The sequence below is a fragment of the Cygnus olor genome, chromosome 1 (assembly GCF_009769625.2).
Source record: "Cygnus olor isolate bCygOlo1 chromosome 1, bCygOlo1.pri.v2, whole genome shotgun sequence".
Lineage (NCBI taxonomy): Eukaryota > Metazoa > Chordata > Aves > Anseriformes > Anatidae > Cygnus > Cygnus olor.
This window is the reverse complement of record NC_049169.1, coordinates 89088646-89104781: the sequence shown is the minus strand read 5'-3', so window position 1 is coordinate 89104781 and position 16136 is coordinate 89088646. Positions and strand designations below refer to the sequence as shown.

The following is a 16136-nucleotide window of genomic DNA, read 5'->3' as shown; positions in this document are numbered from 1 at the left end:
AGCAATTGGTATATGCCAAAAGAAATGTTATTTGAGTACCTAAAAATAATGTACTAAAGTGGAAAAATGCTTTCAGTCTCTTCATGATCTGCTACTCTTCGAGAAGACCTGCAGTAAAGGGAAAGTGATCCCCACGTGGTTCAGTAGTGATTTGGGAAAATAATGCTTACTTTATAATGAGAAGACAACCTGAACCAAAATGTCATAGGCTGCTTTCCTGCCAGCAGTTTTAGCGGCTTGTTTTATACTCTGCTCTCTTCCAAGGTTGGTATGAGGCAGGTAATTCAAACTACTTTACTGCCATTACTCATTTTCCAAGTTGCAGTAACTCAGCAAGATGTTTTTTTTTGTATAGGTGTGTAGTGTGCAGGGTCTTCCAGGGTTTGATGCAAGGAGCATTTCAGCACAGGTGTATCGTAGCCCTCTGCACACCGTGTGCCACAGGTGATGGGGGGTTGGTTTTTGCTGCAAGGAATACCATCAATCGCCTCATGATTTTGAAGTGATTTACTTGCTGGATAGGAATTCTGCAGGGCTGAGGTCTGCTGAGTATTGCTCTTAGTTTCATATGCTGTCTGTGAGACAACTAGCTAGCTGTTTTAGAATGAAGAGTGTGATGATAGGGCATGTGTTAGCTTGCAGTCTTCTTACATGACCATCACTCTTATGTTCTGACTCCTTTTCCACTTGTCACACTTCTGTTTTACTGAGGAGAGCTCCGTCATGCTGACTTGGTTACCATCTTTCTCTTCCGTCAGTTTAAAGAGGAAAAAAAGGTGTCTATTTATTTCTCAAATACTGTCCTCAGCTACATCACCCCCAAATGAGTAGCACTCTACTCCTTGTTAGAGGGCTGTCTCAACCTTTGTCACTATACTTTTCTCAGTCAAAACAGGTGGCTGTATATGCTGTTGATGACATAAGTTTGGCGATCACCGAAAATGATTTGATCTTCATCTCTGGTGTTCTGCAGGGAACATCTCTTTGTATTTGTGAAATATTTCATTTTGTCTTTTTAAAGACACTTTCCTACATCTTTCAGTTACGCCATATATGATGATATCCACAGAAATCTGATAAACAACCAAGTTGTCTTAATTGGGAGAACAGCTGGACATGCGCTCTTGTACTGTTCTCTAGAGCTGTGGATGAGTTGATGTTAAATGTGGTCTTGTTTCATTCATCCCTACTTGGAGCATGCACATGCAGTGGATCCTGGCCTCCAACCAGACTTTGTGCCACAGATACTCTGGGCTTGGCCATTCAGCCAGTTTTCAATCCACCTCACTGCTCATCCAGCCCATTCATCAGCAGCTTGTCTATGAAGATCTTACAGGAGACAAGAGTTGAAAGCCTTACTGAAGACCAGTCTGATATCCTCTGCTATCCTCTCATCTACTAAGCCAGTCATTTCATCGTAGATGTTTATCAGTCTGGTCAAGAATGACTTCCCGTGGGTGTATCCGTACTAACTCTTCCTGCTGACTTTCTTGTCCTTCATGTGCCTGGACATGGTGGTTCCCAGGATTAGTTTTGTCACCTTGCCAGGCATGAAGGCTGACCAGCCTGTAGTTGCTCAGGTCCTCCCTACTCCTGGTCCCTGTTTCCCTGCCCCAGCCTTAGAACTGGTGTTTTGGTCACTTTTGATTGTTGATTATACAGCCTGTCTTGGGGCTTGTTTGTTTCTTTTTGGTCTGCTTTCAGTGTCTTTTCACCAGGATGGGTTTGGATGGGTTTCTCCCTGTATCACCTTGCTGTATTGCCACTTCAGTGCTTAGGGAGTAGACAGAGCAGGATCAGCAGTTAAGCTGTTACAGAGCCATGATCTCACCTGTATACTGTGCAAGTTAAATCTGTTTTCCATGTGGTGGTTAGAGGTCACATGCACATTTCTGTACCCTTCACAGCTGAAGAGTGTTTTGGCAAGGCATTTTGGTGTATTTTTAATGTCAGCTTGCTGTTGGACTAGTCAGGCAGTGGTTATTTCTGAAGGACAGTGTCTTGGCAGTAAGTGAATTTAAAATTATGCCTTAGAACATTGTGTTTGACCATCTTGGGAAAAACAAACAAACAAAAAAAAAAAACCTAAAACTAATGTCCAAAACATCTCCTCTTGAAAATTGCAAGGTTTCCATTCTTACCTGAATTTGCACGCTGTGCATGTGGAGGTGTCCAGTTTGCTGTAGTCAGACTACAGTTTGACTCCAAAGAACGTGAGTGAATCACCTCTGTATTGTGTAACCTTCACAGCCTTCAGGTTTAATTTGAAGTTGCCTTCCTGGCTTTTGGAAAGCTGCATGAATTTTCTCCACCCTCTCTCTGTGGTCTTTGTTATGCTGATCCAGAACATGGTCCCTCTGCTTCTTCCCCACACCTCCAAGTGGCTGGGAGTAGTTCTTGTGTTTGCACTATCACCTTAATGTTCGTATTGCCTGCCTTGTTTTCCCCAACTTTCAGTCTTTGCTCGTGTCTAAATCTCTCCCTTGATTCAATTATAACTTGCTTTCCTTGCCTCCTTTGTCCGTAATTGTTTGAGTCATGCTCACTTTTGTATTGGATTATCATTTGTTCTTTTCCCTTTTCTGACTGAAGCAGGATTCTTTTCTCGTTTCTTGTCACTTAAACCATCCTTCTCTTTCTGTTGCTAAGGTTTGTAAGCCTGACATGGTTTTGTCCCCAATTTTCTTTCTCTCAATCCCAGACGTCTCAATCCCAGACATCTAGGTTTCAGCTACCTTTCTTTAGAACTTTTTTTATAGTTTCCTGAAATGTTTTTTTTCTGCTTGAAAAAAATATCCTTGTCTTTTGAGATAGGGCAATACAAACAATTTCCAAATTGTTCTGTGTATTTAGATTTATCACTTGTAAAAACTGGGATCATTCATAAATTTAACCTGATTTTTTTAATGAGAAGATTTCAGCTTGTGCTAGGCCCATGGTGATGTGTTGCCTGATTACTTACCTACACTGCATGTTGATGTTTTTGTTTCTTTGCAAAGATTACGAAAACCTTCAAACATCTACCTAGAAAACTGCTTCATTTGCTTTTCCAGTCTGTCCCCTATACCTATAGGAAATAAGGTAATACCTTTCCTAAAACCGATATGTAACCTCTGAACAAGAGCAGCAAGAGTTACAAAGAGTGTGGGCTTTTTTTCTAAGTACACTCTACTCATTAGTGAGAAAAAGAACAAAAATACTGTTTTATACTCGAATTCAAGAACCTGCATATGTGGAAGTTAGTATAAATCATAACTACATTGTGTTTTTACCATCTTGTCATGTTTCTTCAAGCACAGGCTTTTGTCTTTTTTTTCACTTTTCATGAGAAACAGTTTTCTTTCATAGGGTTAAAAAAAAAAGTTTTAATAACAGAGAAATTGCAGCACAAAATTGGTATATGCGGGATATAGAAAGGGTTATTTATAAGGAAAAATCTTGCCCCACTATTTAAAGAAAAAAAATATTTTTAGCTACTTGGTTTCTCTGTCCACACTGTTGTATTTTGTGATACTTGTTTTCTAAGACTGTCATGTAAATAGACATATAAGTAATGTTTTCTTATTTTTTTCCAAAACCTCTGCATACAGTGAATGAAGAATTAAAATTAAATCTGGATAAATTGTGTTCAGGACAGGCAAAGCATAATTTATTTATTCATTTTTATTATTTCACTGGCATTTTGTATTTAATTTAAGTAAATATTGGCTGATTTACCCATAATGGCAATAGAATGATTTTTCTGTTTCAAGGATACTTGTTTCTGGAGTAAAATAGGTGTGGTGTCATTACAGTAAACAGTTTTTCGTTTAGTATGAGAAGTAAGATTGCATTTAAAATTAGCAGACCTTAGTATTCCAAATTTTTTAATGTATACATTTTAAGACTACTGGGCATAAGGTATGTATTTAGCATCACCTGCATCAAATAATTCCATGGATTCAAAGATGTGTTCTGTTTTGTTAGTTGGAAATCCTGATTTATTTATTTCTTTTAATGAGTTCTTTAATTCCTGCCAAAATGAAATGAAGACAAACAAATGTGTATTTTCAGGCTGTTTGGGGGATAATGGTTATTTTCATGATGGAACTGTTGTATTTTTTGCCTGACGCCTTTTGGTTTTGGATACTGCACCTCAGAGGTTCATTGGTAATAATTTTGTTGGTTATCCTCTGAATAATGGAATTTTGCTTGGTAGGTTTATTACCTTCCTCCTACTTTCTCCCTCTCCTTTTCAGCTGTTGTAAGCTGTAAGTGGCATATGGGGTCTAAGCTGTAGTTCTCATATCCCAAAGCACTGCCAGTTAGACAACATTTTGGGATATGAGACATTGGCTCTGGGACATGTGAATCAACTATGAAATGCACTTTTGAACTTTATTGCATATCAGTAAATCTGCGTTACTAGCTGTATTTCATGGGTTATAAATCAGTATTGATACTGAATTTTTTCTGTTTCCTGTGGCTTGTAGCACATTCCAAGTGTTTTCGTGTGATGGGTTTCTCACTAGGTGCCATCTCTATCTTGCATGAGAGAGTTCTGGTCCCAGCAGTGGTGAGGATTTCTGACAGCTCAGGGTCTCTGTTAGAAACATGAGGGTTTTGAATTTCATTTTCTCAACATGCTCAGATGGACACTGGGAAGTGAGTGACTAAAGCCAGAGATCGAAAAGACAGTTATCTACATATGGTAGCTTTTCTAACCAAGTATATTAAAATATAAGTTTTATCTTCTGGTTTATAGGACTTCAAAGACTCAACTGAAATAGAAAATGTGTGGTGGTCTTATCTTGGAGTACTGAGATTGAGTCTTCTTTATCAGAAGCATAAATAATTTGACACAGGAACTCGGTTCCTGACCCTTGGGCAGGAAGAGCCCAGGGGAATGAGATAGCACGGAGGTTAGATTGTGTCTTATCCTTTGAGTGGTGATTCCCCCACTAGCTTTGAGGTCATTGTCAGGACGATATGGAAGACCATATGGTTACTACTGTGGGGCTACCTCGTGGGCAAATAGAGGGTTTCATTGTGTTCTGGTTCTGTGTAAACTTTAACCTCTAGAGCCACAATTCATCAAAATAAATAAAACAGTGAAATCCCTGTCTGAATTTTTTCCTCCACAATCACAGATTCAGAGGACAGAGTCAAACACACTCACATTTATTGATACGTCTTCCCAGCAGGCTTTCATTTGTTTAGTGCTGTGGGTTTTTTGGGGGGTGAGGAGGAGAGAGTAAAAACAAAAACAAAACCTCTCCTGTGTGCAGTTGTTTTCATTTTGAGCCTGTCACAGTATGTAATCAGTCCCTTACTGAGACCGATGCAAGGTTAACTTTTTTCTTATACAGAACCTGGAAATGAAGCAATTTGAATATCTGAATGCAAAAACTGCAGTGCACTGTTGAGTATGTTTATATCCGAGCTAGTTATGACAAAGAAATGAAGCTTGAGTAAATAAAAGTAAATTACAGAAATATTTTCGGCATTGCAGCTGATGAGCACTGTTTAGATTTAGGGTAATTCTCCATATCATATTTCATCTCTGCAGTAAGGTATTGATAGTAATGATAATGATTAGTGAAGTGTATGTCTTAAAGCGTATCGCGTTCCACTACACCATAGCAAGCTAGAAAATGAAATATAAGCCTCATATTTACATACATGGCCTTGTGGAGGAATTTTGTTAGTAGGATTATAGGTCAGGAGTTTGTGTTGTTGCTGATGTCTGTCAACCTCCCACATAGCATGTATGTAAACATACCTATGTAATGGGATTTGTGTTTGAGATTCTTTGTGAGGCTTCCCTAAAATATGATAGTACTTGGTTAAGGTTTTTTTTTTCTACATGCAAAACTGTGTATTTCTCTGACACGTTTTTTTGCAGTTCCCAATGTGTACAGTTTATCGAATAATGAACTGAAAGGTTTTAGAAAATGTCGCATCTCCAACTTTACTGCTCTAGCGTAGAACTATGAAGATGAGCTAATGCCGTAGCTCCTCAAGAGTCTTTGGTTAAAATCCTGGTTGAGATACTTCTGTTTATTTCTCATATTAAATTAGGCATGAGTCCCTCTTTCATCCCTAGCTTGACATATGAAAAGTAATTGTTTAATAATGTTTCAGAGCCTTGAGAAATTAAGACCAACTTAGCCAGAGGTTGAGAAGATATCTGGACTATCTCCAGAATTCCCAGTCTAATTACTTTCTTCTTGTTGAACTGAAGCAAATTTATCTTTGGAAAATATGAAATGTCAAGTTATGAGTTTCTGTATTAAACATTTTTCAATTAAAATAACTATGGAAATATCCACACAGCACTAACTTTTCCTAATTGCGTGGTGAGAAAATTAATTTCCATAGAACTACAGTAAAAATGCAATAATTATCATTACTCTTTTGACCCAGCAGTTGACAAAAGAATAATAACCATTTTAGAGGTACTTTTTACTTACTTAGCATTTTAAGCCTAATGACTCTTGTATGATTTCAGTGTGCTTAATTTTCAAGACCCTATGTGATAGTTAGATTTAAAAAGTAATACCTGTGCTATTTTTTATTATTTATTGCCATTTTTTGCAGCACTCTCCAAGCAAGGAGTTGGAGGAAACCACATCAGTACTTTTCAGGTGTATCTTGCAACTGCTTTTGGCTTATCCCCATTAAAGGGAAGGTATGGTAGCAGAGACAGGATTTCAGACATTGTTTCCTGTAAGAAAAGAGGGTTTTGTGTTCATGTGTTGCCTTCTACAAGAGGAAAAAGTCAGTCTTAGGTGGAAAAATGTTGAGTTTTGTTGAGCTATTGTAGGGTGATCACAGTAGGGTGACACATACTTTGTGAACAGCAGAGCTGCTGATTGACTTCTGTTAACCTGTTGTCACAGTTTCAACTAGCTGGTCATAAGCTGACACAGGGAGGTGAGCCCTTCCATGAAACCCAGTGGGTACCAGAACCAAAGCCTCTCTCTGCAGGCAAGAGTGCTGGTTCTGAATACGATCCGTCCTCAGTACCTGAATAAGGTTGAAGGAGAAAGCTCTCCGTACTGCGAAGGGAAGGGAGGAGGTATAGGCTGTGGATGTTGCCACAGCTGAAATATGTGGCAGGGATGTTGGAGGGGTAAGCTTAGACACTGAGTGAAGATCTGTGTGAGAAGAGGCATCTAGGCAATGGGCTGCCCTAGCTGTTCACACCAGCTGAGCTGAAGAAGTGAATGTTAAGTGGATGACATCAGTGCATGCCTCTTAAACATTTTTCTGCTGGTAGACATGATAGCGAACCTTGTAGTTTAAGTAACTGTACTTAAGAATGCAGTTTTAAATGAAAGTGCTAAACAGCCAGTGGAAAGAATGACTCCTCAAGTTGTTAAGGTACGATGGGAACATGGAGGTGTATGAGTGTGCAACTCAGCTTAGCTGAGGAATGTCAGAAAAGAGCATTGCCATGTGAACTAAGTTAAAGAAACAAGGCAAAACAAATACCTCTGACTGAAGGTAATTACACTAGGCAGCCTTTTATGGAATTGACTGTGGGCTCCATCTGTCATGGAAGTTGTTTGATTTTTCAGATTAAATTGTTCTCTCGCATGAATTTATGAAACATTAACTGTGCTTCACTCACGCAAATTAAGCTCCCCCATTTCTAGCTTAGTTCTCCATCTAGGTCATGCCAAGGAGTCAGAGAAAGTTTCAAGGCAACCAAGGCCTAACAGAAGAAGTCGCAGTATTTCCCTTTTGTTGCCAGCCATGGTGCCAGCTTGGGGGCGGTTGTGTTGGTGGAGGCCACAGAGCCTGTGGGGCTGCCTGCAAAAGGGGTCAAGCTCCTTCAACTCTTACTGACCCTCTCGATGTGGGGGAAGACTGCTATGCACAGTGGTCATCTGCTCTGTCACTTGGGTAATGATGTGGTGTCCTCGCCAATATCGCATCTGCCAGAAAATTGTCAATACCAAGCACAATTTAAGGGCCTGTCCATAGGGCAGCTCTGTTACCTTTGCATCTCGGATGCCTGTACTCAAGCAAGGGCTTGCAGGAATGCGTATCACTTCTGGGCTGGCTGGTGTTGTCCCACTGTCTTCTGGGGTGATCCACTGCTTTCTGTGGGATGAACAGCAAACACCACCACCCCCGCCCCACCCAGAAACTTGCCCTGTCTCCTCTCTTTCCACCTCAGCATGCTCTCCTTGCCAATTTCTCTTTATTCATGGTCTGTGGAAAACACTGGTTGAAGGCTCTTGTTGGTCTCAGAGCAGCTGGCATCAATATGCCTAGCATTTTTTTCTGTTCAGTTTGGCATTTTAGAAAACAAGCAAATACTGTTTGGATTAAAGAAAAAGAAGAAAAAACAGCTATGTAAAATTTGCTCAGAACTCTGCATCCATCTTTGGTTTAATCGTCAAAGAACAAATCAGATTTTCTGTTGAGAAGTAGTTTGGTGTGTATTTGTTACTTGTCCTTGTGCAGTAGTACTGCCAATTATATTTATTAGCCCTAAATATTAAACAGCTGGCAGGATTCCATTGTATATAAATAAGACATTTGAGACCTGGAAGAATGCCATTCCTAATACAGCCAGCTGGTGCTTTTTACAGTTACATTCAGCACAACACTACTGAATTTTCACTGTACATTCAGTGCTGTGTTAATGACAATAGGACAACATGGAGTGGTTTGGGATTTCTCTAGGAAATGCCATTGGGTAAAAATACATTGTTTTGAAAGACTGGCTGTACCAAAGAAATGATAGATTATGCACCTGTTTTGTGCATTTTGATGTAAGTACTTTGGTGTTTATGTATCTTGCTGGCAAATACAAAGCAACAAAGTGCAGAGTTTTTTGTTGTTTTTTTTTTCAGACGTGAATTTTTAGATGTTCCTGTGGCACACATGCTTTTCACTTTTTCTATTGCTGTGGTGTTTTCCTATTTAAGTAGCGGTTTCATGCTTAGAAATTCCTGCTAGCTGCTGCTTCTGAAACCATGTGCTAACGTGTTTTTTATGTGTCTATATATATATGGGTATGATCACTCTCTTATTATAGACCAGGTGATAACTAAAATAGTAACAAACATAGTCACTGACTCTACAATAATGAGCTCTTTGGTGGAATTACAGCGTAATCTAAAATGTGGTTAAACAACAATTAAATTGTTTAAGATTTAAAGATCTTTCAATAATTACCTTTATTATATGCATCTATCTATATTTCCCCACCATTAATTCGTTCCTATTGTACATCTTAGGAAACTGAGACATAAGTGTGGATGTGGGCTGTCTTCGGGTTTACCTAGCCAGCAAATACTGGTTTGGAGAACTGGCTTCCTTCTTGAATCACTTCGCCATGGTCAGTTCTTTGTAAAGATTTGCCATCAGTACGTGTCTGGCAACATCCACAGGTAGTGCTTCAGGTGAAGCAGAAGGTAATGCTGGAGGACTCAGTGATTTCATGCATAATATTTCTAATTAATAACAGGAGCTTGTTGTGAGCTGTATGACTGGGAGTGTTATGCATGAGTACGAGTAGAGACGATCTTACACTTCGTATCAAGACAGTTTTTCACCAGATTGCTATGTCCGCAGCCTTGGGTAAATTCCATCTGGGATAAAATTCTGCTTGCTGAAATGCCCATTTGTACTAAACAGCTGTTTATTTCCATCTCTGAAACAGCTATGCTTGAAGGGTGGATCTTCCTTTGTTTGTACAATGCTCGTGGATGAAAGGCGCTTTTATGTGAGTGGTAGTTTAGTACAGATTCCAGCCGTGGGGACTGTGGTGTGGGGAACTCAGCAAATCTGGGTAACCTGCAAGATGAATTAGACTGAAATCTGTTTCTCAAGGAGACATGCAGCATTGAGAAAATAAAGCTGTGAGTGTTTTGCTTGTCCAAGCTCTGAACTGGCATTTGAATGCTGCGTTCAGATGTCTGGTAGAAAGTTAAAGTCAGGTGTTTTCCTCATTGCAGTGACCTTTTTACCTCCCTGGGATTCCGGGAATTTTGCTTGCAGAAGGGTGAGAATCAGCTGTCCTTGCAAGTTTGATGATCAGGTACTCAGCTGTCTAGCAGTTAGAGGGGGGAAAAAAAGATGACTCCACTCCTCTTTCTGCAGTTCAGTTTAATTATTAGTCTAGTATTGCCATGATGAGGTATATACCCTTACTTTCTCAAATACTGGATGTTAATATGTGCTTAGCACCTACAAATACAGTTGCACTATTTTTTTTTAACCCTATTCATTGTAATATATATGTTACTTCCCAGAAGAATTAAAAAAAAAAAAAAAAAAAAAAAGCTAGGAGACATGAGTGCATCCAACACCTTTTTTTGTTATTTTGATGCTTTCATTTACCAGCTGAGAGAGGAAGAGGGTCAGGACTTGTGTTTAATTATGCATGTTTGTTATGCCTTGGAGAAATGAGGTTTATTTACACTGATCACTGTGGCAATGTATATTGTGCTGTAGGTAGCAGAGGACGATGCAGCTCTAGGAGGTAGAGGGAAGAAGCTCTGGTCCTTTCCACCTTCCTTTGTGTCTTGTCACCTCCTTGGATACTGTTGGTTTCCAGTCCCTTGCCTGGTCACCCACAAGTCTTGTGAGATGCGTTCAAATATTTGGATGGCCTGTACTATTTGTGGGGGTTAAGTGGAGGATAGAAAAGAATAGGGGAATAATATCAGGGGAAGGAAGAGAGGTAAGCATCTCTGTTCTATTGACATCCCTCCAAAATATGAATGTTGTTAGAAACCATTGTAACATTATGTGCAAGCTGCTCAACATTGCTCAGCATTGTTATGAGATGAACAAATATGGCATTCATTTTATTGCGTAAAGCTTGGATTGTTTGTTTTTGTTGTTGTTGTTCTTGTGTTGTTTTGTTCATTTAAATAACATAGAAAATTGGAATTAATGAAACTTAGAAATTATTTTAATACCTAAAGGGGGTGCACAGGAAAGTTGGGGAGGGGACTCTCTGTCAGGGAGTGTAGTGATAGGATGAGGAATAATGTCTTTAAACTAAAAGAGAGGAGACTTCTTAGATAAGATGTTAGGAGGAAATTGTTCACTCAGAGGGTGTTGAGGCACTGGCACAGGCTGCCCGGAGAGGCTGTGGATGCCCCATCCCTGGAGGTGTTCAAGGCCAGGTTGGATGGGGCTGGGGCTTTGGGCAACCTGGTCTGGTGGGAAGTGTCCCTGCCCATGGCAGGGGGTTGGAACTGGATGGGCTTTAAGGTCCCTTCCAACCCAAACCATTCTGTGATTCTATGATTTGGGGGTTAGTTTATAGTAGTGGGGGGGAAAAAAAAGTGAAAAAAAACAAAGCAGGCAAAAAGTTATATAAGAGTTTTCCATTAGACTTGTTTCTATTTTAGATAACATGGGGATAAATCTTAAGCTATGCTTCATAAGGCAAAATGCTTTACCTCAGTTTATGTTGGCCAAAATTAAGTGTCTAGATGCTGTTAAAGAGTTTCTCATTTCACTTGATCTCTCCTCAGACAAGAAATTGAGGTTTCTTGTTAGAATTTTGTAGTAATTCTAAAATTGTTTTACTTAGTTATAAGGAAAACCTAACTTTTAGGTTGAAGCTATGAACAAAATCTCCTTTGTTTCCTCTGTTCCTGTAAATGTGAAGAATAGTGGATAACAGAACAGAAAGGGAGGATAACACATGAGAATACTAGGTGGATCTTAGACCAAATATCGTTATATGTAATTTTATACTAATACAGCTTTCTTTCAACCTTACATTTTCTCTAGTACCCCAGTGAAGCTTTTTCATTTAACAGGTATGACTAACAGGTATGTAATGTGATAGATTGTTAAAAAAGCACTAGGAAAAAGTGTATCAAATCTGTGTCTTAAGTTTATGTATTGGCAATAATTTCACTCTGTGTAACTTAATTGGAAACATCTTGCAATTCAACTTCCTCTTCTTCATTTTTAACTTAGATAAAACTAAAAGAAGCTGGAGGAATCTCAGTGCCAGCAGGTAATTTCATTGATTTTTGAATGCTAAACATAGAAGAAAATTACTCTGGTCCTTCCCAAATTTATTAAACTCCCAAAGCTGATCATTATCTATCCTCTGATCTCAGCTGACTGGTATTTGTGAGGTTTGTATCAATGCCTTGAGTGGTGTTATGAGGACAGCCTTTCATACTGATGAGCTGGTCCGGACTGCATTCCACTCTGATATGGTCATCACAGGGTTTTTGTTAAGCACAGGCTTTCAGAGCTCTTGATTCCTGTTACTATTCAGTTCAACTTTTATATAGCATTTTGGGAAGGTTCTACTTTTCATTTAGATAGTAATTATTTAATTCCTAGTCTCCAGCTACTCCTTAAATGTGTGCTAATTTTTATGTTGGTTGTTTGATTTTCTCACTCCTCAGCATTTTGGCTATTGTTTGTAGAAGTCTCTCTGTGAATACTTCTCTTTCAAGTAGCTAAAAAGTTGATTTTCTTTGTGTGTTGGCTATGAAGTTGAGTAGAACGTCTTAGAATCATGGTCAACATATGTAAAATCTGATTCTTCTACCAATCTGAATTTGGATTTATGGAACATAACTGAAAAAAAAAAAATCTGCAGATCTAAGTACTAAAGTAAGAATGTCTAAGTAGTGAAACAAAAGAGGTATCAGTTATTTGTCTTGTCGTAAATCCTGATACCAATTTACCAAATGTGTGCTTCAATAGGCCCACCTGTTTGGAATAAAACCTTGGTGCAGTAAAGTGTGTTAGACTGAAATACATATTTTAATTATATGTATATATAAGTAATATTTAATTTATGCATATATTATGATATAATTACCTTTTATCATATTGAAAGATTTTTAGGTAAAAGTCTTACAGCATGTTTTTAAAAACTTTAGATGAGTGGTGAATATTCCCATGCATGAGGCCTTTGATCTTGCCGTTTATGTTGTCATGGTATAGAATATGTCTGATGTTTCATACTTATTATGAATTATCTTTTCACTTAATTAAGGTAAGAAGCGAAAGTTGTCAGAAAATGACTTGTAGATCTTTTGGGATCTTTTCTAAAGATACAGATGCCTATGATGGTAATGGCTGGGCTTAAAGATTTATTGTTCTTTTTTCCTCAACAGAAGTATGTCTTCAGTTTTTAGTCTTCTCTGAAAGTCTTACTTATCACAAGGCATCTTTCACAGGATATACTTGGGGTTTTATTTGAGCATTTCAACTCAGGCTGTGCTCATGCTCTTAGTAAAGTTAATTGCTGATGTCCCTTGAAAGCAGGATTATGGATTCTTAGGCAAGTGTCAGGCACAGACCAACAAGTGAATGAAAGATTTATGTCAGTGAGGATTAATTTCCCCACACTTTAAGATAAATAACAGAGCACTGTGTAATGCTGAAGGATCCTTAACTTTTCCAGTGACAAATACATGAAACAATTTTCTTGTAATATCAAGTTGACAAAAATGTAATAGGAACTGAATTTGTTTGGTTAGGAATATATTTATTGTTAGCACTTCCATTTTCCATGACAAGAAAATGAACTTTTTTGTGACACAAACATATAGATGTTAAATATAAGTTCTAGGATCCAACCTTTTTAATGATTTCATGGAAAAAACTAAGTCAAATACTTCTTTGTGATGGAAATCTCGTAGTTTCAATGGAGATAACTTTTTAGTGGGAAATGTCTCCATTATGCTCATGATCAGGAGTCTTTTTCTTAATTGTCAGCTGTAACTTTTGTCCTTGTGTCCAAAATTATTAATTTCATGTAAATTTAATGTAACTGTAAACTCACTGAGGCAAACGCTAATTCCAAACAGTATTAGGATGATACAGTGTCTTGTCTCAAATGTTTGCTGGTCAGTGATCTCAGTACTTGATGGAACTGAACTTGTATAATGCAGCTTTGGAATATTTCAGCATTCCAAGTACTGCATGAAGCCCTCGTATGTCTAACTTCAGCTCGGAACAGAACATTTTGACCATTTTGATTCTCTGCTTGCAAATACAGATTTTTATTTTTTATTTTTAGAAATAAACAGGGTCTACACTAATCTTACTGTTTTAAGCACTGTGGCCCATATCTGCCTTCTTTTTAGCATGATCTCTGAAGGAGTTGGAACTACACAGAGACACGTGCATTTACTTGTGTGTATATACAGGGAAGAAGATGATGATGCCACGTAATGGTTTTTGAACCCAGAGGTGAATTTTCACAGAGCTTCACAGTGGAGCTGAGGTCTCTGGAGACTGAAATTCCTGTAAGATTTATGAAAATAAGCAATGGGAGGGGGGACAGAGAGGGAGAGAGTGAAAACAAGTGCATTAATGCTCCCAATCAGAAAGACTTCTATTCGCACTCATCTTTTGTTAGACAGCAGAATCCATGTTGGATGCCAAGCATGAGCCATAGATGTGTAGGCTACCAGGCTTCGTGCTTGTTTACCTCTTTGTATTGTAATTGCCTGGCAACCAAGGGGGAAATAAGAAAAGAAAAGATATTAGGAGCCAGTGGGTATTCTGTCAGTGGAATGTTAGTAAGTTGGATACATTGACTATCTGAAACGTGAGATTCCTATCGTAATGTTTTTGTTTGGAAAGGGAATTGCTTCAATGAGTAGCAGAAGGCAGAAAGTGTGTGTACACGGGAAGGCATACTTTTCTGTCATTGCTGAGTGAAGTGTAATAAAGATGGTGTTTTTGCTGACTGAGAAATCGTACTGAATGCTAAAAGCCAGCAAATGACAGCAGGGTCAGTTTTCAGTATTTGAGCAAAAAGTGATTTGGGGAAGGGTTTGAATGGTGGCTTACGTGAACACCTCATAGATAGCAAAAAGCAATTTCACTGACAAGAAAAATATCACGTGTTTTATTCATTTAGAAACAAGCAGTGGTTTGACTGCTCTTCTTAGTAAGGCTGGGGCATCTTAGCACATGAAGATGTTTTTTTGAGGTTTTGGAATCATTTCACCAAGTTACCATGTTTGTTCTGATTTCTCAGCAATGTCCCCCCAACCTGTATTCTGGAGTGCGTAGTGGTTGTGTAGTTCAAGGTACGTCCCACCCAGCCACAATCAGAATTACTTTTTTATGTTTAAGAACAGTTGGATGTATCTAAATGGTGCCTGTCAATCTTACCAAATATAACATCATACCAAATTTCTTGATGGAAAGTAAAATTGTAGATAGATATTGTTAGACTGTTGCCTGGGAACATCAATGGAGTCTCAGGGAGAAGATAGCTGCCTGAATTCTGTAGGTGCCTTGAAAAATAATCAAACACCATTTTTAGGAGTTTTATAGTCATTTATAGCAATGAGAATCTGAAAGATAGGATTTAGTTCATTGGAATCATGCAGTGGCATATGAGTTGTATTGTAAATCACCTAATAGCCCTCAGTTTCTTAATATAAACTTAAGATTTTTGATAATAAAGGGTAAAGGCCACAAAAACTGAAGTATGCCACAGGAGGAGTGAAAGAATTGAGGACTTGTGCCTGAGGTTCCTATATTTGCAAGGAATGTTTTAGTGTGGCATCCTAGGAAATGCACTACAACCACTTCTCCACATTCCCTTTTGTAAAGAAAAGGGAAGGAGAAGAGGAAAAAAAACAACCCACAAAACACGCACACACACACACAAACAAACAAAAACACAATATCTGTTCCAGAAATAAAAATCCATTCTGTCCCAACTTCATCAGTCAGTGTGACTTGAGCATACAAGTTACTGGGAATTTACTGGGAATATCAGAGAGAGAGAGATATATTTTTCTACTGGTGAAAGCAGTCTCTTGTTTCCTGCCATTGGTAGTATTCAAAAAAAAGTCATGAAGAGCAGTTAAGCCTCATAGTCTGTTTAGAATTAAGATCACTTGGGGATGGCAGTATGATAGCTTACTGGGAAAAGTTGTGATGTATGAACAATGTAAATGTAGTACTGCTTGTTTCTTTAGTTTGATTATCAGAATTATCAAAGTCATCAACCTATGTGAATCTGATAAACGTTCTGATTTGGGAACTCTTCCTGTAGTTTCACTGACTTACTTTTCACCTTAGCTCTTTCTAAAGCATTAGCTGCAATCTTGATAGTTTTGTGACAGTTTAAGTATTTTGGTCAAGTGTGCCTTCCATTCAGCAGTACTTGAGCATTA

General features: G+C 38.4%; 1 protein-coding gene across 14 annotated transcripts in view; it reads left to right on the top strand.

The window, feature by feature from the left end:
• Positions 1 to 16136, top strand: part of EPHA3 (EPH receptor A3) — a 217701-nt gene that overhangs the window by 49577 nt on the left and 151988 nt on the right. For 6 of the 14 annotated variants that reach the window (XM_040568320.1, XM_040568311.1, XM_040568205.1 and 3 more), the window contains one exon: positions 11944 to 11983. The exons of 5 other annotated variants lie outside the window; for them this stretch is intronic. In XM_040568320.1, coding sequence (XP_040424254.1) covers positions 11944 to 11983 — 40 coding nt within the window. Of the gene's footprint in view, positions 1 to 9319; positions 9338 to 9898; positions 10040 to 11943; positions 11984 to 15016; positions 15036 to 16136 lie in introns of those variants that run through there. 3 more of the 14 variants (XM_040568259.1, XM_040568235.1, XM_040568294.1) reach the window with 3 other exon arrangements.